Source organism: Barbus barbus (genome assembly GCF_936440315.1).
Source record: "Barbus barbus genome assembly, chromosome: 14".
Lineage (NCBI taxonomy): Eukaryota > Metazoa > Chordata > Actinopteri > Cypriniformes > Cyprinidae > Barbus > Barbus barbus.
The window spans coordinates 32,322,256-32,348,149 of record NC_136742.1 but is presented as its reverse complement, the minus strand read 5'-3'; the positions used below and the strand labels follow the sequence as shown (position 1 = coordinate 32,348,149).

Sequence of the window (25,894 nt, the reverse complement as noted above, 5' to 3'; positions counted from 1 at the left end):
TGTGTCTGATGAACATGCAGGCTCTTCCTCCGGCGTGGGTCCTGATGAGGAGGAGACACATATAAAGGCACTGAGATCCTCTTCTGCTGCTGCTCCGTCGTTCTGCTGCTCATCCACAGGTACAGTGATCCTCAGCTTCACTTCTGAATCATCGGATAGCACTAATATTGATCGGATTTGATGTGTTGTGACATTTGAGTCGTTAGATTTGATCCTGTCGCTGTGATGTTGTAGATTTAAAGCAGTTATTTAGTAAAGATCAATCAGCTCGTCATCGTTTGCTGTTCAAGACTCTTTGACCCTCAGTTCTTAAATATTGACTTAATTCACACTTTTAGCAGAATCACTATTTATTACTGCATTAGAATGATGATCAGCGGTTTACATGTAACTTTAGTGCAAGAATACATATCTGAAAGCATTAAAATAACTGAAAAATAGTCAGAGAAATACACTAATGGTCAAAATGTGAATATCTGTTCAAATGTAATCAATTGCTGTGATCAAAACTGAATTTTCAGCATCATTGAACAGTTTTAAAACTGAAAACAGTTTTGGGTTGAAAACTTTTTTTGTTTATCAAGGATGCATTAAATCGATCAAAAGTGACAGTAAAGACATTTATAATGTTACAAAGAGTTCTATTTCAAATAAATGCTGTTCTTTTGAACTTTCTATTCATCTGTGAATCCTGAAAAATAAAATATATCACAGTTTCCACAAAAATATTGAGCAGCACAACTGTGTTCAACATTAATAATAATCAGAAATGTTTGTTGATCAGTAAATCAGTATATTATTATGATTTCTGAAGATCATGTGACACTGAAGACTGGAGTAATGATGCTGGAAATACAGCTGCAGATCACAGAAATACATTACAGTTTAACACATATTCACATAGAAAACAGCTGTTTTACAGTCTAATAATATTTCACAATTTTTACTGTATTTTTTTTTACTGTCCGCAGAAGAGACTTCATTTGAAAGAAAAAAAATAGAAATTTTTCCAAACTTGTGAATGATAGTACAGTTCTAGTGATATGTCAGTTGATCAATATTAACGTGTTAAGGGGATACTAACTTACCCGCCAATGAACATTGCCATCATGTCTCATCATGTGTGAGTGAATCAGAGTGGATCTGTAACGATCTGTAATGGTTTGTCTCTCAGGTCCAGGTCCATCATGAGTTGCCCATCCTCCGGTCAGCAGGGCGTTTACCCACAAACCCCTCAGCAGTGGCCCGGTCAGCCCTGCCCACCCTGCTGGTCTTGCCAACCCACTCAGCCCAACTGGCCAGTTAACCAGCCCAGCACATCGGTTCCTGCCACCTGGCCGGTCCAACCTACCCAACCAGGCTGGCCCAACCCTCCAGTGATCCAACCAACCCAACCCATCCCTCCGGTCCAGCCGAGCTGGCCTGCTCAACTGCCCTCTCCGGCGGGTTACCTGCCGTCTCCAGCGGCTCCGGCGTGGCACGGTAATCCCGGTCAGGGGCCCGCAGGAGGAGCACCGCAGCAGTGGCCCCCGGCACCAGCCATCACTCCTGTAGTAAGAGACTGAAGCTGCGCTTGACCACAGACATCCATCAGTGCTATTCATAAAACACAGCTAAAGCGCCGGTCACTTCCATCGCTTCCACTCGAGTCCAGCTTTATTGTCATTCTGCTACATATAGTGGAACGAAATGTTATGTCTTGGTGCTACAAACTAGTTCAACACATAAACGTACAACAAGAGAAGTATAAGAAAAACAATTATAGACCTACATTGCAAAATATGATTTTCTTACTTAGTATTTTTGTCTAGTATAAATATCTAAACATTCTTGAATCAAGATGCATTTACTCGACAAGTAAAATATATTAAGTCTTGTTTTCTTAAAAAAAAAAAAAAAATCTGAATTTTGTTAGTTTGTGTTTAAAACGAGCAAAAATATCTGCCAATGGGTTAAGAAAAATAATCTTAATTCAACGGCTAAACAAGATCCTTTTTCTTGCCCCATTGGCAGATATTTTTGCTTGTTTTAAGCAAAAACTAACAAAATTGTTTTTTTTTTTCAGAAAACAATACATAATATCTTAAATCATTTTACTTGCAAAATAAATGCACATTGATTCAAGAATGTTTAGATTTTTATACTAGAACACAAGACAAAAACACTAGGAAAATCATTTTTTGCAGTTAATCATCGGACTATACATATAAATAGTTGACTATACATACACAAACTGAGACAGAACTTTACATAAATATTGCTCATGAAATTGTGCAAAAGAGATATTTTGGGGGAAGCACCCATAGTGCACTCATCGTGCACAATTTGTAGTGCAATGCACAAGTAAACGTGTTATCATATTGAGTGTTTGTAGCAAGGAGTGTGTATAAACGGTGTCTGTATGTACACTACAAACACTCAGTATAACACGTTTACTTGTGCATTGCACTACAAAAGACTGCCATGCATTTGCATTTGAATGTGAGAGACGGCAAAACTCCTAGTTTGGTGAATGAATATTTTGTTGAGAAGATTGATGCACTGAAAAAAGTGCTGTTCTTCTTCAGTATTTTGTCTTGTTTTATATCTAAACATGCTTAAATCAAGATACATTTACTGGAGAAGCAACAAGAATATTACATCTGTTAGATATGAAGTCTTGTCTTCTGAAATATCTACCAAAATGAAGTGGGTTTATGCTTAAAACATGAAAAAAAATCTGTCATTGCTGCGGCAACAAGAAACTTGATTCAAAGACCACATATTTGTTCTTGTTTTAATCATACACTCGCTTCATTTTGACACATTTAAAAAAAAAACAAGATTCAGTATCTTTCGTTCTGCATCTCAAAGAAATGCATCTTTATTTATGATTTAGTTTATATTTATAATAGAAAACAAGACCAAAACAGCAGTGTACATCACGTCGGGATCAAAAAGAACACACACTATACATCTGCAGGGCTGCAGCAAACTGTGAAGACTCTATATTGTTACATTTATGTATTTTATGCTAAATTCTATTTTTAATAAAATAAGCTTATATGTGACATCACATAAGACGGTTGCAGCATCTGAAGAAGTTTTGCGTGTGCAAAGTCTAGTATGACCGTAAAATAAAGAGGTTTATCCACTTCTAACAGGAAGGAGAAATACATTATATAGTTACTGAGGTCAAAGGTCATGTGTCCAATCAAACTCTACAGTATCTCAGCACTAATTGATTTTGTGGAATCTAATCAAATCAGATGAAAGCTGGACAGACTGATTCTCAGAAGACAAAGAGCATGGAGTGTCTGCAGAGATGAATTACTGAAACTCTATTGTGTGCACGACTGTAACATCCTGAATCAAATCCAGCTGTGTCTTCAGCTTTGTGTGTGTCGAGAGTAGATGCAGAACTATCCGGTGGTTTCCCTGAGCCTATCAATGCTTTCTGTTTTTCAGGTGGTTCCTTTCAACATGAATTTCCCCCGCGGCATCTACGACAAGCTAATGCTGACCATCAGAGGACAGATCAAACCAGACGCCAAGATGTGAGTGAAGAATTCATTTATGAGAACAGATCACTATTTATTACTGCATTAGAACAGATCAGCTGTTTACATGTCACTTTACTGCAAGAATACATATCTGAAAGAGTTAAAATAACTGAAAAATATTCAAAGATATGATAAAAATGTCTTCAACATTGATAATCAGAAATGTTTCTTGAGCAGCAAATCAGCATATATATATTTTATTTATTTATTTGTGTGAATTTCAGAACTGACAGAAAAATAGTCCCTTGCACAACCAAATCATTTGTAAAAGTTGAATATAAAAATATCTCACTAATCAAACTTGCTTGATGACAAATTTTTATTTGCAACATTTCACTCGCCGAACGTTCTCAAGCCAGAGCGAAACAAGTAACTGAACGCTGGAGGACAGACAACGACCCAAACACTGCAAATAACATGTTTCGATGATTTAAAGGCACAGTTCATTCTGTCATTTACTCACCCTCGTGTCGTTCCAAAGTAGACATTTTCCTGCTGAATTTCTGACCAAACTCAAACATCATTAACAATATTCAGATCATGGGCTCACATCTCTATTTTTAGTAGCCTATACTAAACTGGTAGAAAGCTTGTATTATATATTTGATTGTGCTAAACTATTGCAAGTATCCTTCAGATACACTTTAAACAGCTAAAGACCGACATTATTCAAAGATCATACAACCCTCATTAATAGTGACATTAAAACACAATTTAGGCTTAAGAAATGTGCATAAGTAGTACTCCAAATACTGTGTAATTATTATTATTTACTAGGGTAAATGTCTACATATGCCAGAAGTCATGCCATAGCATCATTAAATGCCATCTAACAGTGAAGAGCTTTTATTTTGCGCTCAGTCTCTGACTCCATAAAGGCTGCTGTGTGATTTGCCCCCGACATTTAAATAATCCTGTAAACGCACTTAAAGAACGCAGAATTGAATTGCATCGAATTTTATTGTGAATCGGCTCAAATCAAATCATTCTGAATTTGCAAAACTCGTTCTTGAATTGAATCAGTCCCCTATGAATCATGAATCTAATTGATTCGCTGTTTCCCCAAAGATTCACAGCCCTAATGTTAAGTGTTTCCTTATAAAACAGGTAACTAAACTAAACTAGAATTGGGCTTATTTTAAATTGTTGCCATGGGTTGATTTTCCCCCGTGGGTTAAACATTTGAAATATTGCATAAATAACATTTGACTGAAATATTTAGCATTCTAATTTTAATAAAACTGCACTAGATGTTAAGTTTTGTGAAGGAGGGTCACGGTAGGATGCGGTGTGCATAACAGTGTCCCTAAAATATGTATTTCAGGTATGGAAATGACATATTTAGAGGCTTGATATTCAGGATATGGTCATTGTGCTACATTGGGCTGTTTTTGACTGGCATGGGTTAGTTTTGTCCTGCAGACCTGGCTTTATGGAGCAGAGCAGATGAAATGCAGACGAGATTTAGTACAGCAAAACTAAATGATTTTTATTTCTATAAAATAGTGAAACACCAGTGGGTCCATAGGGACCATCAACTGTATGGTACGCTTCAGAGCATCTTCTTTTGTGTTCAACTGAAGGAAGAAACTCTTAAAGGATTGTAAAGACAGTAGGGAGAGTAAATGATGACAGAATTAGCTTTTTATGTTTGAGTAATGTGTGGAATTTATGCTTTTTTTCCCAAAACTTGACTTTCAAAAAAAAAAAAAAAACATGATTCCAGATCATAACATGAATATTGTTTGATACTTTGTTATATGTGTCCCTGCAGCACAGAAGCAGTCATGAGTAACACAGGTATATCTGTAGCAATAGCCAACAATACATTGTATGGATCAAAATTATACATTTCTCTTTTATGACAAAAATCATTAGGATATTAAGATCATGTTCCATGAAGATATTTTGTAAATGTCCTACCGTAAATATATCAAAACTTCATTTTTGATTAGTAATATGCATTGCTAAGAACTTCATTTGAACAACTTTAAAGGAGATTTTCTCAATATTTAGATTTTTTTGCTCCCTCAGATTCCAGATTTTCTAATACAGGTGCTGGTCATAAAATTAGAATATCATGAAAAAGTTGATTTATTTCAGTAATACCATTCAAAAAGTGAAACTTGTATATTAGATTCATTCATTACACACAGACTGATATATTTCAAATGTTTATTTCCTTTAATTTTGATGATTATAACTGACAACTAATGAAAGTCCCAAATTCAGTATCTCAGAAAATTAGAATATTGTGAAAATGTTCAATATTGAAGACCCCTGGTGCCACACTCTAATCAGCTAATTAACTCAAAACACCTGCAAAAGCCTTTAAATGGTCTCTCAGTCTAGTTCTGTAGGCTACACAATCATGGGGAAGACTGCTGACTTGACAGTTGTCCAAAAGACGACCATTGACACCTTGCACAAGGAGGGCAAGACACAAAAGGTCATTGCTAAAGAGGCTGGCTGTTCACAGAGCTGTGTCCAAGCACATTAATAGAGAGACGAAGGGAAAGACAAGATGTGGTAGAAAAAAAGTGTACAAGCAATAGGGATAACCGCACCCTGGAGAGGATTGTGAAACAAAACCCATTCAAAAATGTGGGGGAGATTCACAAAGAGTGGACTGCAGCTGGAGTCAGTGCTTCAAGAACCACCAGCACAGACGTATGCAAGACATGGGTTTCAGCTGTCGCATTCCTTGTGTCAAACCACTCTTGAACAAGAGACAGCGTCAGAAGCGTCTTGACTGGACTGCTGCTGAGTGGTCCAAAGTTATGTTCTCTGATGAAAGTACATTTAGCATTTCCTTTGGAAATCAAGGTCCCAGAGTCTGGAGGAAGAGAGGAGAGGCACATAATCCACGTTGCTTGAGGTCCAGTGTAAAGTTTCCACAGTCATTGATGGTTTGGGGTGCCATGTCATCTGCTGGTGTTGGTCCATTGTGTTTTCTGAGGTCCAAGGTCAACGCAGCCGTCTACCAGGAAGTTTTAGAACACTTCATGCTTCCTGCTGCTGACCAACTTTATGGAGATGCAGATTTCATTTTCCAACAGGACTTGGCACCTGCACACACTGCCAAAGCTACCAGTACCTGGTTTAAGGACCATGGTATCCCTGTTCTTGATTGGCCAGCAAACTCGCCTGACCTTAACCCCATAGAAAACCTATGGGGTATTGTGAAGAGGAAGATGCAATATGCCAGACCCAACAATTCAGAAGAGCTGAAGGCCACTATCAGAGCAACATGGGCTCTCATAACACCTGAGCAGTGCCACAGACTGATCGACTCCATGCCACGCCGCATTGCTGCAGTCATCCAGGCCAAAGGAGCCCCAACTAAATATTGAGTGCTGTACATGCTCATACTTTTCATGTTCATACTTTTCAGTTGGCCAACATTTCTAAAGATCTTTTTTTTTTGCATTGGTCTTAATTGATATGCTAATTTTCTGAGATACTGAATTTGGGACTTTCATTAGTTGTCAGTTATAATCATCAAAATTAAAGGAAATAAACATTTGAAATATATCAGTCTGTGTGTAATGAATGAATCTAATATACAAGTTTCACTTTTTGAATGGTATTACTGAAATAAATCAACTTTTTCATGATATTCTAATTTTATGACCAGCACCTGTAGTTGTATCTCAGTCAAATATTGTCCTATCCTAACAAAGATTATTTATTCAGCTTTGTCGACACCAGTAGTGTCACTAATGTTTCTTCTGCCACAAGGTTCACGATCAACTTCCTGCGCGGTAACGACATCGCTCTTCACATCAACCCGCGCTTCAGCGAGGCAGGGAAACCGGTTCTGGTCCGCAATCACAAACTGGGAGACCGCTGGGGGAAGGAGGAGCGGGATCTTCTGTCGCCCTTCCCCTTCATGCCCGGTCATCACTTTGAGGTAAACGACTCGCTTTCTGGCTGGAAGTAAAGCATCAGGACGGTCCAGACAGTGACTGACTCTGACCCTCACGTCTCTCTGCAGATGAAGATCCTCTGCACCTTCACAGAGTTCAAGGTGGCCATCAACAACACGCCAGCCTTCGACTTCCAGCACCGCATCAAAGAGGTCAACCAGATCGACCGCATCAATATCCTGCACGATGTCACACTCACGTCCATCAACGTGGACACGCTCCCATGAGCCTCAGCGAGCCCAGCTGAGCACACCACCATTAAACTCCAACACACAACCACATCCGGCAGAAAACACAAACATCACGCATGCTCATTTTGACCCGGAGAGGATTTTCTTTTTCCTGAAAATGCTTCACACTAGACTAAAACTCACTATGTTTCCATCCAAAAGATGCAAATTTAACTTGTGCGCAAAACTGGAATATCGCATAAAACGTTTGTGAATAAAGCACTGTTTCCATCCAGTGAGTCAAAGAGAGCAAAATCATCACTTCCTGATAAACTAGAGCTAAATATCACTAAAAAACTAGAAGCCACTGAATATAATAATGTTCATATATTATAAATAAATGCAGTTAATGCTTTCGGAGGTGGATGCTTCTGTTTGGCAACACAGTCGTGTAACAATTATACAGAAATACTTCGCTCAGGCATTTCAGATCGACCCAAACAACATCTAGATGCTGTGAACGAGATCGGTCCACTGGTCAGTGAAGACTAATAGTGTTCGACTAATCGCTGGTCAGTGAAGACATCTCAGCACTTTTTTTGATGCGCATTAAGGAATTTATGCAGTAAATGTGTTTCCATCGTAGATTCTGCACATTTCTTTCTTATGCGCATTTTTAGAATTGATGCACATCTTGGCATTTCCATCCGGTGTTTTTTACGCAATAGTCAAAAATGTGATGGAAACATAGATACTGACTGCTCACAGGATATAACTTCACACACACAGACACACACAAAAAAAGTCAAAATTTTGTACTTTATGTACTATTTTTTTTTTTAAACTTTGTTACACTTTTGTTTTTGTCAAAAACAGCTTATAAAAATGCTTATAATTTTCTTTATAACTTTTTTCCCAACAATTAGCATGTTTTGAATTATTATTTGTTTGGAGCTAATTGATCGTATGCCTCATTGATTTGAGCTCATACTTGTAAGTTTGAGTAAATATTGGCAAAATGCTTTTTTCACTCAAACTGAGATGCATGAGCTCATAACAAGGAGGCCTACGATCAATCAGTTCCACAAGGAAACACAAAACCTGTGCTAATTGAAAGAAAGCAAGCTGACAAAAAGATGAATACAAGATTTGCTGATAAAATAGCATAAGCAGTTTGAATGGCTGGTCATTTTGGACTGAGAACAGTAAATTAGATGAAGGATTTTCAGCACAGAACAAGGGTTCAGTGAAAGTTACAGAAATGGAACAATATAACATTAACCAACCAAGAAATACTACCAAACTTTACTTTTATATCGTCAAGTCTGTATAATATGAGAGATCCAAATGCCTGAGAAGCTGGAGAATCTTTCATAGCCAAATTTATGCTAATTTTCAATCAGATTATCACGTGTTATCATTTGTGATGAATGTAATGTGTGTTATGGTACAGTGTGATTAATTCAACAGAATAACACTAATATATGCAAAACCTACTAATGTTGAGTGTGAATTAAAGTATTATTCAAAGCCAATGTAAATGAATCATACATGTCATCTACATTTTACATTTATATCATATTTTAGTTTATTGTGTAAGAAATCATGTTGAACGATCACTGATCATAAATAAATAAAAACACAAGTTAATGTCTGATTAATGTGTCATTAAATAAATCAAGACAAAACACTAATATGAAATACTGCAGATTACAGACACATCATCTTATTTGGCAATAAAAGGTTAATAAAATGGACATTAAAAGCAATTTAAAACAAATAATCTGGTAAAAGTAAAAATATTAACATCCACAAGCAAAACACCTCAGATCATATAACACACTACAACTTCCAACCGCTTCAGTTAAACATTCAAAACATGCAAATACATGTGTGTGTGTGTGTGTGTGAAACACCTAAAAAGCAAAGTCATGAACTCACACACACACACACACACACACACACACACTCGCTCGCACACACACACTTGTGTAGCTCTATGTGTGGTGATGGAGTCTCCTCTCCACCGAGCGCAGCAGCAGTTGTGAGTATTGCTCCAGTAATGCGAGCGTCTCCTGTCCCTCCTCCATCCTCACGGCTCCGGACAGCGAGTCCAGCTCTGACCGCACGAGCAGCAGCGCCTCTGACATCATCTGACGCATCTGCTGCTGCTCCGCGCTGCGCTCGGCATCATGGGAGCTCAGCTGAAACACCACACAGCAGTACAGTAATCACACGGTGCTGCAGAGGTGACAGATTCACAGCGCTGAGGAGTCACTCACCGTCCTGTAGAGCTGCGTCGCGGTCCTCACACTGCTGCACAGATCCGCTGCTGCCCGCCTGCAGAGCTCAAGATTGTCCAATGCATCTGTCAACATCATCATCATCATCATCATCAGATCACTGACACTCATTCCTTCAGAACGTCACTAATATGGACTTGAGACACATTTAAAGCTGCTATAAAACTGTCTCAGCAATGGATGCTCTGCATTGTAGAATATCAGAGACTGAATGTAAGATGCATCAGAACATTGAAACCTGAGAAGCTGAGATTCCAGAAAGAGGGGCTTCAAAGCTGTAACAGGACAACGTCATAAATCTGTCCAAATCCTAGCGACAACTAGTCTGAAGCAAGCAAACTAACCAGCAAGCCTCTTTCACAGAACAGCTTACAACCTTGAGACAAAAGAACTCTTACTGATAATTCCAATTCAGGAAGGAGACTGTCCAATTTGGGGCAAGTAATCAAGACTGATGGTCAAAGAGATGGCCGTCACATGTAAACCTGTGATAGAAAATCACGAGCTACAGACTCTCTTGGGAAGGTCTCCACACACAAAGACAAAGAACCAGACTGAAAGTCCTTCGTTCACAGAGACAATCTGCTCATATGTACTAAAAATCATCTTAAAAGGACCTACAGTTGTGGTCAGAATTATTGGAACCCTTGGTAAATATGATCAAAGAAGACTGGGAAAATTAACCTGCTTTGTTAATGCTTTTGATCTTTTATTTAAGAAGTTCACAAAAAGCTAACCTTTCATTGGATAATAAGAATTTAAAATGGGGGGAAATATCATTATGAAATAAATGTTTCTCTCAAACACACGTTGGACACAATTATTGGCACCCCTAGAAATTCTTATGAGTAAAATATCTCTGAAGTATACTCCCATTCATATTCACAATTTTGAGCACTCCAGGGTGATTATGAACATGAAATTATCCAGCCATGGCTTCCTGTTTCACAGAAATATAAATAGGAGGGAAAACAAAGCCCAAATTCCCTTAATCATCCATCACAATGAGAAAAAACAAAGAATATATTTCTGATGTGCAGCAAAAGATAATTGAGCTTCACAAATTAGTGAAGTGGCTTTAAGAAAAGAGCTAGAGCAGTGAAAATCCCCATTTCCACCATCAGGGCAATAATTAAGAATTTCCAATCAACAGAAAATGTTATGAATCTGCCTGGAAGAGGACGTGTGTCTATATCGTCCTAATGCACGGTGAGAAGGAGAGTTTGAGTGGCTAAAGACTCTTCAAGGATCACAGCTGGAGAATTGCAGAAAATAGTTGAGTCTCGGGGTCAGAAAACCTTAAAAACAAATTGTCAAACAGCCCCTACATCAGCACATGTTGTTTGGGAGGATTTCAAGATAAATTCTCCTAGCTCATCCAAAAACAATCTCCAGGATATTCAGTTATCAGACACGACTGGAGCTTCAGATGGGACTGGCTTCTATGGTCAGATGAAACTAAAAAATGAGCTTTTTAGCAGCAAACACTCAAGATGGGTTTGGTGAACACAGGGATAAAAAGTACCCCATGTGTACAATGAAATATACTGCTGTATTTGTGATGCTGTGGGCCTATATTTCTGCTGGAGGTCCTGGACATCTTGTTCAGACACATGGCATCATGGATTCTATCAAATACCAACAGATAAAAATCAATAAGTGACTGATTCTATTAGAAATCTTATAATGGGCCATGTTTGGATCTTCCAACCGTACAATAATCCAAACACAAACCTCAAAAACAACACAAAAATGGGTCACTGAGCACAAAACCAAGCTTCTGCTGGCCATTCCAGTCCTCTGACCTGAACCCTGTAGAAGATGAGTGAGGTGAACTGAAGAGAAGAAGCTGTGAATCTGAAGGATCTGGAGTGATTCTGGATGAAGGAATGGTCTCTGATCTCTTGTCAGGTGTTCTCTAACCTCATCAGGCATTATAGGAGAACATTTAGAGCTGTTAAACTGACAAATGGAGGTTTCAAAAAGTATTGAATAAAAAGGTGCCAATAATTGTGTCCAACGTGTGTTTGAGAAAAACATTTATTTCATAATGATATTTCCCCCCATTTTAAATTCTTATTATCCAATGAAAGGTTAGCTTTTTGTGAATTTTTTAAATAAAAGATCAAAAGGATTAACAAAGCAGGTTAATTTTCACAGCCTTCTTTGATCATATTTACCAAGGGTTCCAATAATTCTGACCACAACTGTATGAGTTATTTCTCTGCATAGAAACAACCTATTATGTTTGTAACCTACACATTAGATTATCATGTTTTAATCAAATATTAAGCATGTTTTTTTAATCATTATTGAATAGCCGAAGGATTCAGATGCGTGTTTGGTATGTATGAGTGTGAAAAATAATACTTTAAATGTTTCTGCCAATCAATTCTGTCAAATAGTCTTGTTATAGAAATCATGTCCAAAACTATACTTTGCAAGAGTGTGTAAAATTCGGACCATGTGACTGATAACATGCTGATTTATGATGGAAGGAACACCCCTAGCTAACATAATAGCCTATCTAATTGGTCAAGACACCAGAGGGGATGTGTCCAGAAGCCAAGTTTAAAAACTGAGTACACCATCAAACTCTCTCTTCTAAAAATGATCTCTTGGTCATCCTTCTCCTTTTTGCTTCTCTTTTGCCACCGCGTTTGGACGCTGCTCTTTGAGCGTGCTCTGGCCCACGTGCCAGCTGCTACCATAATGAGAAGAAAACCAACCTATAGTCTCTTTACATCCTTTTATTCTTATTCTTTTACTTTAGTTTCTTTTCTTTCCGTGGAGTTTCGTGTTCTAATGTAAGTTTGCTGCAAAGTCCAGCTCCGACTGCACTCCTTCAAACTTCCACCAGACCAACTCCACATCCTCAGCCAACGCCACAGGCCTCACTTCAAAGACTACTGAACTCTCAACCAATCAGACACTTCGGGGAACCCCCTTCTGCAACGACGACACAAGGGATTCCCTTAGCAAAGCAAGCAACACCTCCAGGTTGTAACTGAATCAGGTGCAGTTAATATAAATCTTAGCCTCATTGAGAAACTCAAAGCGAGGGTTAAATAAGTGATTGATGGTTGTTCAGGTCTATGCAATTGAACATATTGCTGTAAACTTGGGATTTCACATTTCCATTCTCTTAAACTCATCCTTTCCTCACTTTCTCTCTTTCTGCAACGTGTGAATGCTTGTGTTCATGTGTTAGATTAGTTTATGTCTTAGGTTTACATAAAATCTGATTTATATTGAAAAGAGAAGTATCTTGTGTTTTCTGCTCACAAAGTTAATGTCTTAATCTGCCGACCTTGTTACAATGCTGTTTAATAGTGTTTTCACTATATTTGGGATTTTAATATCCCGTGCAGAGTTTGTCATTCGGCTCGTTCAGTGAATCGCCGTAACACTGATTCTGTTCAAATCCCTATCAAATCATAAATGATTCCCTTTGAGCTAAATTAAACTATTTCTTTAAATTACATATTAATATTACATTTTATTACGTTACAGCAGTGAATGGGTGCCGTCAGAATGAGAGTCCAAACAGCTGATAAAAACATCACAATAATCCACACCACTCCAGTCCATCAGTTAACATCTGGAGAAGACAAAAGATCAAACACATCCAGCATTAAGACATTAACTCAAATAAGAGTTCATAATCCATAATAACTCTTCCTCCAGTGATAAAGTGCATCTCCTGTTGTCTCTCACATCAAAATCCAGACACATATTTGTTTAGAGCTGTTTTGATCTGTGCAGATTTCTCTCCTGATTCAGACCAGAACACTTCTTCACTGGAGGAAGAGTTATTATGGATTATGAACTCTATGGTATTTGAGTTAAAAACATCTTAATGCTGGATTTGTTTCATCTTTAGTCTTCTCCAGATGTTAACTGATGGACTGGAGTGGTGTGGATTATTGTGATGTTTTTATCAGCTGTTTGGACTCTCATTCTGACGGCACCCATTCACTGCAGAGCATCCATTGCTGAGACACTGATGCAGAGACACATTTCTACAAACCTGATGAAGAAACACTCATCCTGATCTGGGATGGCACTATGGAAATAAATGTGGCTTGACTACTAACAACATTTTCCTGCATAAAGATATGGCTGCGTTTACTGTTGTGCATTAATTTTTCAGTGTTGAAATTCAGACAAAAAATAAATTGTGCTTTTCTGACTTTCCAAAAGAGGAAAAAATATTGAGAGATTGTTTACGTTGGTCAAAAAAAAAAAGTCAACTTTGCCATCACACTGCAGCGTTAACTAGCTTACTGTTACTCAATACCACGGTAAGAAAACAAAGTACAGTGTTATAAAGGTAGATTACATTTTTAAAAATGAAAATATAAAAAGAACATTGATTCATGATGTTAGTAACTGTGGAAAAGCATCAGTCTGTGAAAAGAGTCCATAGAGACTGATCTCACAACATCAGCCACTAAACCTTCGTCAAACAACAGGAGAAACAAAACCAGCCGTAACCAATGACTGAGAATGAGACACATGAACTCACCCGAATCACACGGACGGCTGGAGGAGAGCGAGAAGAAGGGAGAGAAACAGAGAGGAAGGAGGCCAGACGAGTGAGGAAGAGGAAGAAGCAGCGGCACAGACGCCAGGAGGACAGAGGAAGAGCGTCGGTGCTGCAAACCTGGATCATCAGGAGCGTCAGACGCCACAGAGAAAGCCTTCAGCACCGCTCGAGCCGAACTGGAGGAGGAGGAGGAAGAAGCGCTCTGGTCAGTGCAGAGCTCCTGAGATGAAGCTGATCGGCTCAGGCTCTCAGCAAACGGGCCGCTCAGGCGCTGACACACACGGGGTCTGACAGCTTTCGAGGGCAGCGTTTTAGAAGCGTTTGTGAGGAGGGAGGCGCTCTTCTCGCAGGACGGCGCGGGGATCGAGAGACTCTCACAGGAGCCGCTGCTGAAGAGCAGGCCGTCTCCGCTGGACACCGAGCGGCTGGTTTTGGCCATGGAGCTGGTGGTGGGGCTCATGTAGGAGCGGCTCTGGCTCGGACTGGCCACCTTCTCCCAACTCAGCTTGGGCAGGACGGGACGCGTCTCTCGCCGCAGACGGGACGGAGTCAGGGACCTGCCTGCTGGGAAAAATCAGATAAAATAAAACACATTAAAAAGGTAGATTTCACCTAAAAACACCCATGCATAAAAGGGAAAAAGCTTATAATGGCAGTGAATGGTGAACATTCAAGCTAAGGCTGCACAATAAATAATGTAATATCTAAATAAAATCAATATCACAATATGACTTGGTGTGATTATCAAATTTGATTTAATAAAAAAAAACGTCACTTTTTACAATGCAGATTTTTTTTTCAAAGCAGCTTTACAGTATTAAACAAGGAAATAGTGTGTCAAAATAGAGTAATTACACAAATATATGCACTGAATATATGACACTGCACATGTGCAACTGAACAGCGGCACGCTTCACTCTGAAACTGGCAGTGGATACATTTAATTATTTGTAGTTATAATAAAATGTATTGTTTAATGTTTGACAGAAATTATTACATAAATATTAGTATTTATAGTTGCACTGTAAATGTTTTATAATATTTATTAAACACTGAATATATTTTTTTAATTTTACAGCATGATAGTATTATTACAAATCACTTTGTTTAAAAAAAAAAAAAATTGTATGCAATAAAAATCATAATTATTATTATTTGCAAAACAAACTCAAGCAGAAAGATTTTCTAAACTTGTTTTAATTCTCGTAAAGATCAATAAACCCAAACGTGAAGTTTTTCCTTAAAGGATCTTTAAAGGTCTTCCAAGTAAACAGGTCATTTTTCAGCTTTTTTAATTATTTTTATTTTTCATGCAGATGCACTTCTACAAAAATCACCCAGTCATCTTCGAATTATTAATTCTTTACAGCTATTCAAGTCATCTGCTGAAAATCTGTATTTTTTTAATGGTTTGAGGCACATATTCCAGAATGGATGCAGCTGAGCAGCCTGTGGTTTGGTGTGTTTCACAGATGGGTTCACTCACGCTCATTGCTCCGGTTGTGCACTGAAGCAGATTTCTGGAGTCCCCCTGCAGTCCTGCTGACGGGGCAGGAGACGCGGCTCAGGTACGGGTGGCTCCTCAGGGGCCCGGGACCGCTGACTGTCGGCTTCACTGCCGCGCTGGATCTGCCGGAGCGGATGAGGAATCACAGACAAGATCATGCTACTGCCTCAAAACACTCAGCTGGAGTAAAGCAGATCATCGTGAGAATACCTGCTAGAGGACGTCCGGCTGTGCAAACTTCCTTCAGCTCTCATCGGAGACCCTGAGAACAAATCAAAGTCACAAACATTACATTCATGCATTCAGCAGAAACTTTGATTGACTTACAAAAGAGGAACGAAAACTAGCGAGGGTTCACCTGCATCACTGGCGTCTGTCAGCGTCTCAGAGCTTCTCCTCCAGACGTCTTCATGAACGCTCTCAGAATCACAGATCAGCCGCATGTTCCAGCCACAGGATTCTTCATCAGAGCCCAGCGCCTCCACATCTGAGAGGAAACAGAAACACTTAGTAGTTCAGTGTTTGGTATTTTAATTAGGTTAGCAATCATTTTGATGAACTCTGGTATCTCTCTGCCTGATCGTGTAAAATAATCTATGACAGCAATGTGTGACTTACTCTTCAACAAGAAGTTCACTAATGTTGCTATTATAACAGTGTTGGCTACTTTTGTATAAACACTATCTACTGGATGCACTGTTACGTCCTCTAAAGTCAAAAATCTGGGTGTTATATTAGACAGCCACCTGTCCTTTGAAAATCAAATTTCCCATGTTACAAAAACAGCATTCTTCCATCTTAGAAACATTGCCAAGCTTCGAAGCATGCTACCTGTTTCTGATGCAGAAAAGCTAGTTCATGCATTCATGACCTCTAGACTGGACTATTGTAATGCACTGCTAGCTGGTTGTCCTGCATCTTCAATAAACAAGCTACAGATAGTCCAAAATGCAGCGGCTAGAGTTCTTACCAGGTCAAGAAAATATGATCATATTACTCCAATTTTACAGTCTCTGCACTGGTTACCTATTCAGTTCCTTATCATTTACAAAATATTATTACTTGCCTATAAGGCCCTAAATGGTTTAGCTCCTGCGTACCTAACTTGTCTTCTACCACGCTACAATCCAACCCGCTCTCTAAGGTCACAAAACTCTGGACTTTTGGTAGTATCTAGGATAGCAAAGTCCACTAAAGGAGGTAGAGCTTTTTCACATTTGGCTCCCAAACGCTGGAATAGCCTTCCTGATAACGTTCGGGGTTCAGACACACTCTCTCTGTTTAAATCTAGATTAAAGACACATCTCTTTAGCCAAGCATTCACATAATGCATCTTATAATCTTGTACTGCAGCTATATCTGATCAAATGTACATTATTATTATTCTTTAGCTTGGGTTGAACATATAATTTTTGCTTAGATGGAACAGCAGCTACGCTAATTATGTCTCTATTTGTTTCTCTGTTGATTAACATCCCGTGGTAACTAGGAATGACAGAAGCTTCAGTCTGGATCCAACCCTTAAATGATCTGAGATGACCGAACACCTGAGAAAAGATGATGCCAACCCCTCAGAGGACCTCAGAGGATGCCAACGCTCAGACAACATACAGAATTAACAAATTTTGCCATAAGTTAAATATATTAAGGTTCTGCAATATATAAATATATTGTGGAAACTTCATTTCCTGTAGAGCTGCTTTGCAACGATTTGTATCGTAAAAAGCGCTATACAAATAAACTTGAATTGAATTGTATCTGGCATTTTGCCATACTCCATGTAATTGAAATGTTTTACGATAATTTCAGCATCTTTTTCTAGATTTGAATCATTATTGTATCGCTATGATAACTAATCTAGTTATTATAGTTAATTTTTTTACCTTTTATTTATTAATAACTGTGGGCTTTTTTGTATATGTATTGTTAACTATTTGTACTATTTTATTTTATTTTTAATGCACCTCAGGGCTGTCACAAGATAAATTTAGTTGTGTTACACAATGACAATAAAGTACTTGACTTGATGTCTACATAGTTTTTATTAACGGTTCAGTCATTTTAGTTTATTCATTTTAATTATTTTAGAACACCAAGTTAAACTAAAAGAAAATTTAAATGTGCTGAAATAAGTTCTTTCATTTCAGCGAATGCTCATTTTACGATGTTTTAGTAACAAGTGTTTTTGTTTAGTTTTAGTTAACTCTAATACCCCCGCGTGTGTGTGTGTGTGGTTTTACCGTGGTGTCGGGGGTCTGGACTGGATCCTCCGCTACCGTAGCCCATGGACGCTCCGCTGACGGGACTCTGGGCATCTTCTGCTCTCTCCTTGTGCTCGAGGGTCTCAGACGGAGCCTGTATCTGGTAGGACGGTCCGGGCAGACTGCTGGTGCTGGGACAGTGATCCGGGTACAGAAGCACACCCTCGGGTTCAGGAGCGCCGGCAGGAACCAGCCAGGCCGAGAGACGAGGACGCCGGAGACTCCAATCCTGAACAACACAGAGAACCACATGAGTGAAGCCTGGAGAACTAGAGACACAACCGAAAATATTACACTGAAAAAAATTAATCATCACTTTCAGCTGAAACTGCTCTGTAATGTGTGGTGCCAGATGCTATAGTGAACTGATCATCTCTTCCTCTTTACTACTAGTTACAGCAGCAAATAAACCTGAATGAACATCAGAACAACTCACTGAAATCAATCATGAATGAAGTAATCCATCAGTCAGTGATTCAACGGCGGAAATACATCAATAAAACAGCCTGAGATCAATAATGTCATGTAATATTTACCTCAGAAAAGACATTCAGTGACCATAAACTAAAAATATAACTCGAGGAGCATTTAGATCAACATATGCATTATATTACATTTCCATTACATTTTTACTGAACCTGTTCTTCAATATTTAATGTTTGTTTGAATAAATCCATCATAAAGTTTTTATTAACAACAAAATGGCGTACAACTTAAATCAATAAAATTTTGTGCAGTCTTCTGTGCAGTTCAAATTATTATTAACTGAAATGAAATGCAATAAAGTAATAGTGACCTGCAGGCTGGAGGTGCTGCATCGATCTTCGTCCCGCAGCCGATCAGCGCATCTTCTGCTCTGGACTGGAGCTTCAGAGAGAGAATCCAGCTGCCGCAGCTCCAGCATGGACTTCACCATGAGCTCCAGAGAGCCCACGCGACAGGACCAGCGTCTGCGCGGACGAGACACCACCACAGACGCATCCTGCAGACGCATCACATACAGATCATGAACATCTGCAGACGCATCACATACAGATCATGAACATCTGCAGACGCGTCACATACAGATCATGAACATCTGCAGACGCATCACATACAGATCATGAACATCTGCAGACGCATCACATACAGATCATGAACATCTGCAGACGCATCACATACAGATCATGAACATCTGCAGACGCATCACATACAGATCATGAACATCTGCAGACGCATCACATACAGATTAAAAAAACCCTGCATTTTTATTTTAGTACATGCTTTATTTTAATTTGATATTTTTGTGAGTTGTGATGATTATGGAAACCCTGGATGAATGTTCTCTGATGGATTTCTTCATTTTTTGATGGAACCAGTTTTGTGTCTAAACCAGGCTTAATTTCTCATATTCAATAAGAACAAATAAACCTAATATGGCTGATTCACTCATGAAAACACATTTCATATCTTGCAGTTTGAACATTAGAGTAAACTGCCAGAGACTGACTGCAGTGAGAGATACAGACCTTCACTGGACTCCAGTGCGCTTCATCAGATGCTCCTTTATAAGAGAAGACGACAGGATCAGACACATTATTCCACATCACATTAACATCTGAGAGTGTTGAGATGTGTGTATTATTGAGATGATATTTACAATATAGAATAAATATATATATAGCTGAAGTTTTTCATATTTTAGTTTTGTAAGACAGTTTCTTATAACTGGGGAATAAAGCCACAATTTTATTATAGTTTTTAATCAAAATGTTGAATAATATTTTTTATAAGTTTTAATGTTGTTGTATGTTTTATACATTTTTAATAAAATTTATTTTAACTACATTTTTTACGTTTTTATTAAATTTAATTTCAGTTGTAGTTATTTTAGTACATCAAGTTACACAAAATGAAAATAAGAAAATAAAATAAGTTTAAGCATTTTTTGTTTGTTTCAGTTAAAGTTTATTTTATTTCAAGTAACATTTTTTAACAGTTTTAGTTGACTATAATAATCCTGATTTGTACATACTGAACCATATTTTGGGGGGCAAATTTGTAACCAGAAGTGAGCTTAAATCTCCCCAAACATCCTCACTGGTAAAAATAGTGTGTGTGTGTGTGTGTGTGTGTGTGTGCATACAAGTCTTAGTTCACTAGAATCTTCACCAACATCATGGTTTTAACTGACTTTATACCATTTTTTAGCTGCTGAAAGTTCTAGTGTTCTAAGACTTTTGCACAGTACTGTGTATGCATGCATGTATGTATATACATACACATATATTCATTTTTTTAATTTTCTTTTAACTGTAAAAATGCAGATATTTTTAGGTTACAGTATTTATACATAGCTGAATAGAAAATAACAGAAGTCCTCATTTAGAGTAAAGGTTCTGACCGGTCTCCTCATCAACACTGTCCTCTGTCCTCTGGCTGATGTCCTTCTGTCTCTCTGTCTCTTCAGTTGTGTTCATGTCTTCATCATCTTCCTCCTCCTCTCGGTCGCTCTCAGATGAGCAGCTCATGATGGATGTGGATCTGTGCAGTGTGAATCCAGTCATGGAGGACCGTCTGAAATAAACTCATTTATATTAATCGAAGCACAAGCTTTAATCCATCAAATGCACGATGCGGATATCAAACTCTCCTGTACCTGAAGGGATTGCTCCTAGCACTCGATGCGCTGTGACGGCGTCTGATCACAGAAAGTCTCTCTCTCATGTTGACGGTGAGTTCAGGAGCGAGACGCCACACAAAGATACAGCTGAAATACAACAGACGCGGTCAGTGAGATTCACAGCATGACAGGAACTGAACAGAAGAACAGATGGAGTCAAACCTGTCAGCTGAAGACGAGAGCAGACGCCTGCAGTCACTGCTGAACCTCAGAGCTGTGATGATCTCTGCAAACAGGAACACCAGTCACAATCACAGTCACAATCACCACCAGTGTCACACAATCACCACCATCAGTCACAATCACCATAATTATCAGACACAATCACCATCATAGGGAAAATTACCATCAGTCACTATAATAACAGCACCACTCACCATCATCAACAACAGTACCACTCACCATCATGATCAATCACATTCACCATCATCACAGAGTAAAGATTCACTCAATGAGCCATACGTTACCAGAGTGTCCGAACACGCTGGCCAGTCTCTCTCCGGTCTGGAAATCAATCAGACTGATGTTCTTATCAGAGCAGCTGGAGGCTACAAACAGACCCGATGGATCGATCTGAACCTGCAGAAACCACAAACTACACTTCACTAACAGAACAACATAAACAGTAGAACTGGGCAGGTTCATGACTGAATGGAGTGATTCACTGCTGGCTTTCAATAAAACTTGGCTAAAATTTTTGAAATTGGTGCTACATTTAAAAAAAAGAAAAAAAAAAAAAGAAAAAAAAAGAAGAAAGGGCTGTGGCGATCCCACAAAGGTTTTCAATTTCATTTAGTTTACTTGATGTACTAACATAACTAATACATATGTATGACATGTCTTTCGTTTTTATTAAGTTTTAGTTTTTAATTTTAGTTTTCAATTTAGTAATTATAATATTTATTTCACAAAAAGTGTATATTAAATCAACATTCATGAATGTAAATGTACCCAAATTAGCCTGAAGGCTAGTTTTCATTGGTAGCCCATTTGCCAGATATTATTAGGCCAAAAAACTAGAGAAATAAAAGAAGCAAAATAGAAAAACAACAACGAAATACAACCAAAAATGATAAACTACTGCTGAACACACACACACACACAACAGTTCTTTCTGGTCCTTGAATCTGATTGGCTGATAAGATAACCTGTGTTGATACTAGATATCAGAAGTTTGTATCACTCCGCTTGCCGAAGCTGCCGTATTTCTCACGGTGAGTGTCATGGTAGACGCCCACATCCACTATAATCTTAAAATTAATACTGTTTTGTGTCACGGAATGTAGTTTTAAGAGCATTTTATGTGAGAATGTCCTTGTTTGGACTTTAAATATGCACAAATATGTTAATAAAGATAACATCTATTTGAAAATGTTTTGATTTTTTCGGAGCTGTGAGCTCCAGATGGTCAGCGGGTGTTCTGCACTCATGAACCCGCAGAGAGAGCGCCTCACCTCGGCCAGATCTCTGGGAATTTACAGCTGGCTCTGACGGCTCTATAGTGGTTAAACATGAGATATAATTTGTTTTGTGTAAATCTAATGGGCAGCCTTTGGTCTCAAGCTATTATTTGTTCCAGAGCAAATAGTTTTGGCAAAATCTCATCATGTTTCTGTAACTTCAGTGCTGTATACCAGAGCGCTGCCTTTGTACTTCTGACTGAATTGCTTAGCAACTTTTAACAACTGGCTGTTGTTGTTTTTTAAATAATATTTTATATAAATAATAGTAGGAATGTGTGTTAGGAAACTGTGTGTGTGTGCGCGTGTTCGTGATGTTGATTTTAGTTACATTACTCCGCCATTAGATGGTGACATGAGACTTTAAGAGTCAGCAGAAAAGACTTTTAAATGTAAAAATACCAAAGCGCAGTTTTAAACAAGGAAGTTATTTTTTTCTTTCAAAGCCAGCTTGTACGCAGCCAACAAATGCACAGAGCAGCGCTGTCATCAGAAATCCCCCCTAACAGATGAAAGGATGGTATGAGCCAATAAAAAACCTTGACAGCCAATCAGACATATCGCTATGGTTAGTGTTCTTGTTGGGAACAGCTTCTACACATGTTGGGTGTTTGTTTGAGTCACTGCGAGCACTATTTGAGCGGTGTATCAGTGATCTGACCTTCAGCAAACCACCGTCTCCAGTCTGAGAGCCGCTGAAGCATCTCTTCTGTTTGCCGCTGCTGATGTTGATGACTCTGGAGAACCACAGACACACAAGAACATCATCAAACCGTCCCATCAACACAAGCCTCATACTCTCAGATCAACATCTCCTCACCGGACGCTGCGGTCCTGACAGCCGACGGCCGCGTACTTGCATGTAGGATCCACGTCCATGTCATTAGGAGTCGCTTTACGAACCACATGATGAGTTCGCTTGAATTCAGCTCCTCTGGACGTCTAAACAAACCAGGTTAGTATTGTTAACTAAAACCATTAAAACACCTCTCAAATACACAGTTGTGCTGCCTGTTTGTTTATTTGTTTGGATCCCCATAAGCTAGTCTTCCTGGGGTCCACACAACACTTACAATTCATACATTACATACATAAAAAATAAAATAAAATTCACATTCCATGAACACCAGTTTAAACATTTCTTCCACCCTTTTATATAAAACCCCTGCTATAAAAATGATTGCTCATTCAATTCATTCTCATGCCTCAACCTTCTATACATAGTGAGATTGCTCTAAATAGTGTTTTTTGTACAGAATAATAAACAGGAAGTAAGAAATTTGGGTGTTTATTTTGATACTAATTTAAAATGTGGTTCAATCTTGTTTTTATCAGTTAAGAAATATTTCTAAGGCGAGACGGTTGTTGAATACAGAGAAACTTATTCATGCTTTTATTTCTTCCTGTCTTGATTATTGTAATGCCTTGTTTTTGTCTTTGAATCATCATCATTTATCACGTTTACAATTAGTGCAGAATGCTGCAGCCAGATTATTGACAAAGTATTTCATCATATTACACCTGTTTTAGCTTCTCTACATTGGGTTTATTGTAGGATTAATTTTATTATTGGCATATCAAGCGTTAAATCAATGGCTTGGCACCCATGTCCTTAGCTGAGCTTCTGAGACCGTATGAAACCGGCAGATGTCTTAGATCTTCTTTTAAAGAATTGCTGGCAGTTCCAAGAACTAGATATAAAACCAAAGGAGATAAAGCATTTGCAGTGAGGGCTCAAGAACTATGGAATAGTTTGCCCGAGGATATTAGAGCATCTGAATGCGTGTCTGTTTTTAAGTGTCGACTTGTACGTGTATAGATGTGCCTTTAGTGTTTTGTGATTGTGTATAGCTGTATTTATAATGATTGTGTTTTTATATTGTGTAAAGCACGTTGTGCGTTGTAGCTTTAAAAGTGCTATATAAATACAATTTCACTTACTTAGAGACAATAATCCAAGGTGTGCCTTTACCTGCCTTTTAAAATCTGTTTTCCGTGCTATCCTAATTAATGACCGTGGCAACAGATTCCATGGTTTTTGTGCAGTTTTAATGTGAGAAGAAGTGATATGGAGTCATGTCTTATAGAAACAGGAAATTGAGCTTGCGATGCACTACAGATGATGTATTTTTCTCTTGTGTGAAGTTAAAAACAGTCAAACAGGCTCTTCATTCAGGAACACTCATTCATCAGAGTCAGATCCAGATCAGAGGCTGTGGTGGTTTTTCTCTGGACTCACCCTGTGAGCGGTGTGGATGTAAACGCTCTTATCCGCTCCGCAGCTGATGATCCGTAGCTTCCCGTCACCTGCGGCTGGATGCAAACATCAAGGACAACCACAGAAATCACAGAGATCAACACCCACCGCACGCTCGTTAGGGTATTATAATAATAACAGGGAATAACGAGCTCTCACCAGCGAAGCGGACAGACGTGACGGAGGACGAGTGCTCATCCAGCGTCTGCAGCAGACCGTAGTCTTCCTCAGCGTCCAGCACGTGGATCAGTCGATCTCGACTCGCAGTGACCAGCAGATTCATGCCTGCCAAACACACATTCACATTCACACACACTCATACAGGCTCACGTCTGCTGATCTGAACACACACACACACACACCTGATGGAGGTTTGGAGTATTCCAGACACACGATCTCAGAGTCGTGGACGTCAGCCTTCACCAGCTCCTTCATACACGTCAGATCATGAATCCTGCCACCACATCAACATCCTCATAAACCTCTCAAACACGGGAACACTTACTCATGTCTATGTAAACAGTATGAAAACTTTTAAAAAATTATAATAAAATAAATAAATAAAAATATATATAAAAAAAGCTAATAATTTATTTTGCTTATTTTTAAATAAACAAAATTAAACAAAGTAAATATATATATATATATATATATATATATATATATATTAATTTTTTTTAAATTAAAAATGTGTCCCTGCAGCACAAAAGCAGTCATGAGTAACACAGGTATATTTGTAGCAATAGACAACAATACATTGTATGGATCAAAATTATACATTTCTCTTTTATGACAAAAATCATTAGGATATTAAGATCATGTTCCATGAAGATATTATGTAGCACCGTGGTCCTGCGAGGCACGACATTTCGTTCCACTGTATGTCCCCACATGTAGCGGAATGACAATAAAGCTCAACTTGACTTGAACTTGAAATAAAAGTAAATAATAAATGTGAAACCTGAGTGTGCCGTTTCTGTCTCCGGACGCCAGGTGTCTCCCGTCGGGACTGATGCAGATGGTTCTGATGCCGCTCGATCCCTCGGCGGTTCCCTCCACGTCCAGCAGGGCGGCGGTGCTGTCGTCCATGTAGAAGATGTGATGAAGATCCTGAGAGAGTTCAGAGTCACTTCATCACTCGTCATCGACAGACATCACGACACTCGCGCTCAGCGACCGGACTTACGGTACTCAGGATGTTCCTGCGGCGAACACCGTCTGAACTCCAGAGACGCACAGAGCCGTCAGACGCAC

General features: G+C 38.8%; 2 protein-coding genes across 2 annotated transcripts in view; one reads left to right on the top strand and one right to left on the bottom strand.

Moving 5' to 3' along the window:
- The first annotated feature begins 94 nt into the window (after window positions 1–94).
- Window positions 95–9,291, top strand: LOC306879959 (galectin-5-like). Its single transcript, XM_079433188.1, has 5 exons — window positions 95–119; window positions 1,175–1,553; window positions 3,448–3,536; window positions 7,284–7,455; window positions 7,540–9,291. The coding sequence occupies exons 2-5, from the start codon at window positions 1,188–1,190 to the stop codon at window positions 7,696–7,698; spliced, it is 786 nt and encodes a 261-aa protein (XP_079289314.1). The 5' UTR covers window positions 95–119; window positions 1,175–1,187; the 3' UTR covers window positions 7,699–9,291.
- LOC306880414 (mitogen-activated protein kinase-binding protein 1-like) overlaps window positions 7,772–25,894 on the bottom strand; it is a gene marked incomplete at its 5' end in the record, with an annotated part of 26,668 nt that continues 8,545 nt past the window's right edge. The window contains 19 exons of the mRNA XM_079433902.1: window positions 7,772–10,009; window positions 14,473–15,054; window positions 15,980–16,122; window positions 16,211–16,262; window positions 16,359–16,487; window positions 18,241–18,490; window positions 19,058–19,243; window positions 19,770–19,804; window positions 20,645–20,817; window positions 20,900–21,010; window positions 21,086–21,149; window positions 21,391–21,502; window positions 23,045–23,120; window positions 23,204–23,325; window positions 24,623–24,696; window positions 24,800–24,925; window positions 25,003–25,094; window positions 25,602–25,750; window positions 25,827–25,894. The exon at window positions 25,827–25,894 is cut by the window's right edge and continues 49 nt beyond it. Coding sequence (XP_079290028.1) covers window positions 9,900–10,009; window positions 14,473–15,054; window positions 15,980–16,122; window positions 16,211–16,262; window positions 16,359–16,487; window positions 18,241–18,490; window positions 19,058–19,243; window positions 19,770–19,804; window positions 20,645–20,817; window positions 20,900–21,010; window positions 21,086–21,149; window positions 21,391–21,502; window positions 23,045–23,120; window positions 23,204–23,325; window positions 24,623–24,696; window positions 24,800–24,925; window positions 25,003–25,094; window positions 25,602–25,750; window positions 25,827–25,894 — 2,654 coding nt within the window. The 3' untranslated portion in view covers window positions 7,772–9,899. The remainder of the gene's footprint in view (window positions 10,010–14,472; window positions 15,055–15,979; window positions 16,123–16,210; window positions 16,263–16,358; window positions 16,488–18,240; window positions 18,491–19,057; window positions 19,244–19,769; window positions 19,805–20,644; window positions 20,818–20,899; window positions 21,011–21,085; window positions 21,150–21,390; window positions 21,503–23,044; window positions 23,121–23,203; window positions 23,326–24,622; window positions 24,697–24,799; window positions 24,926–25,002; window positions 25,095–25,601; window positions 25,751–25,826) is intronic.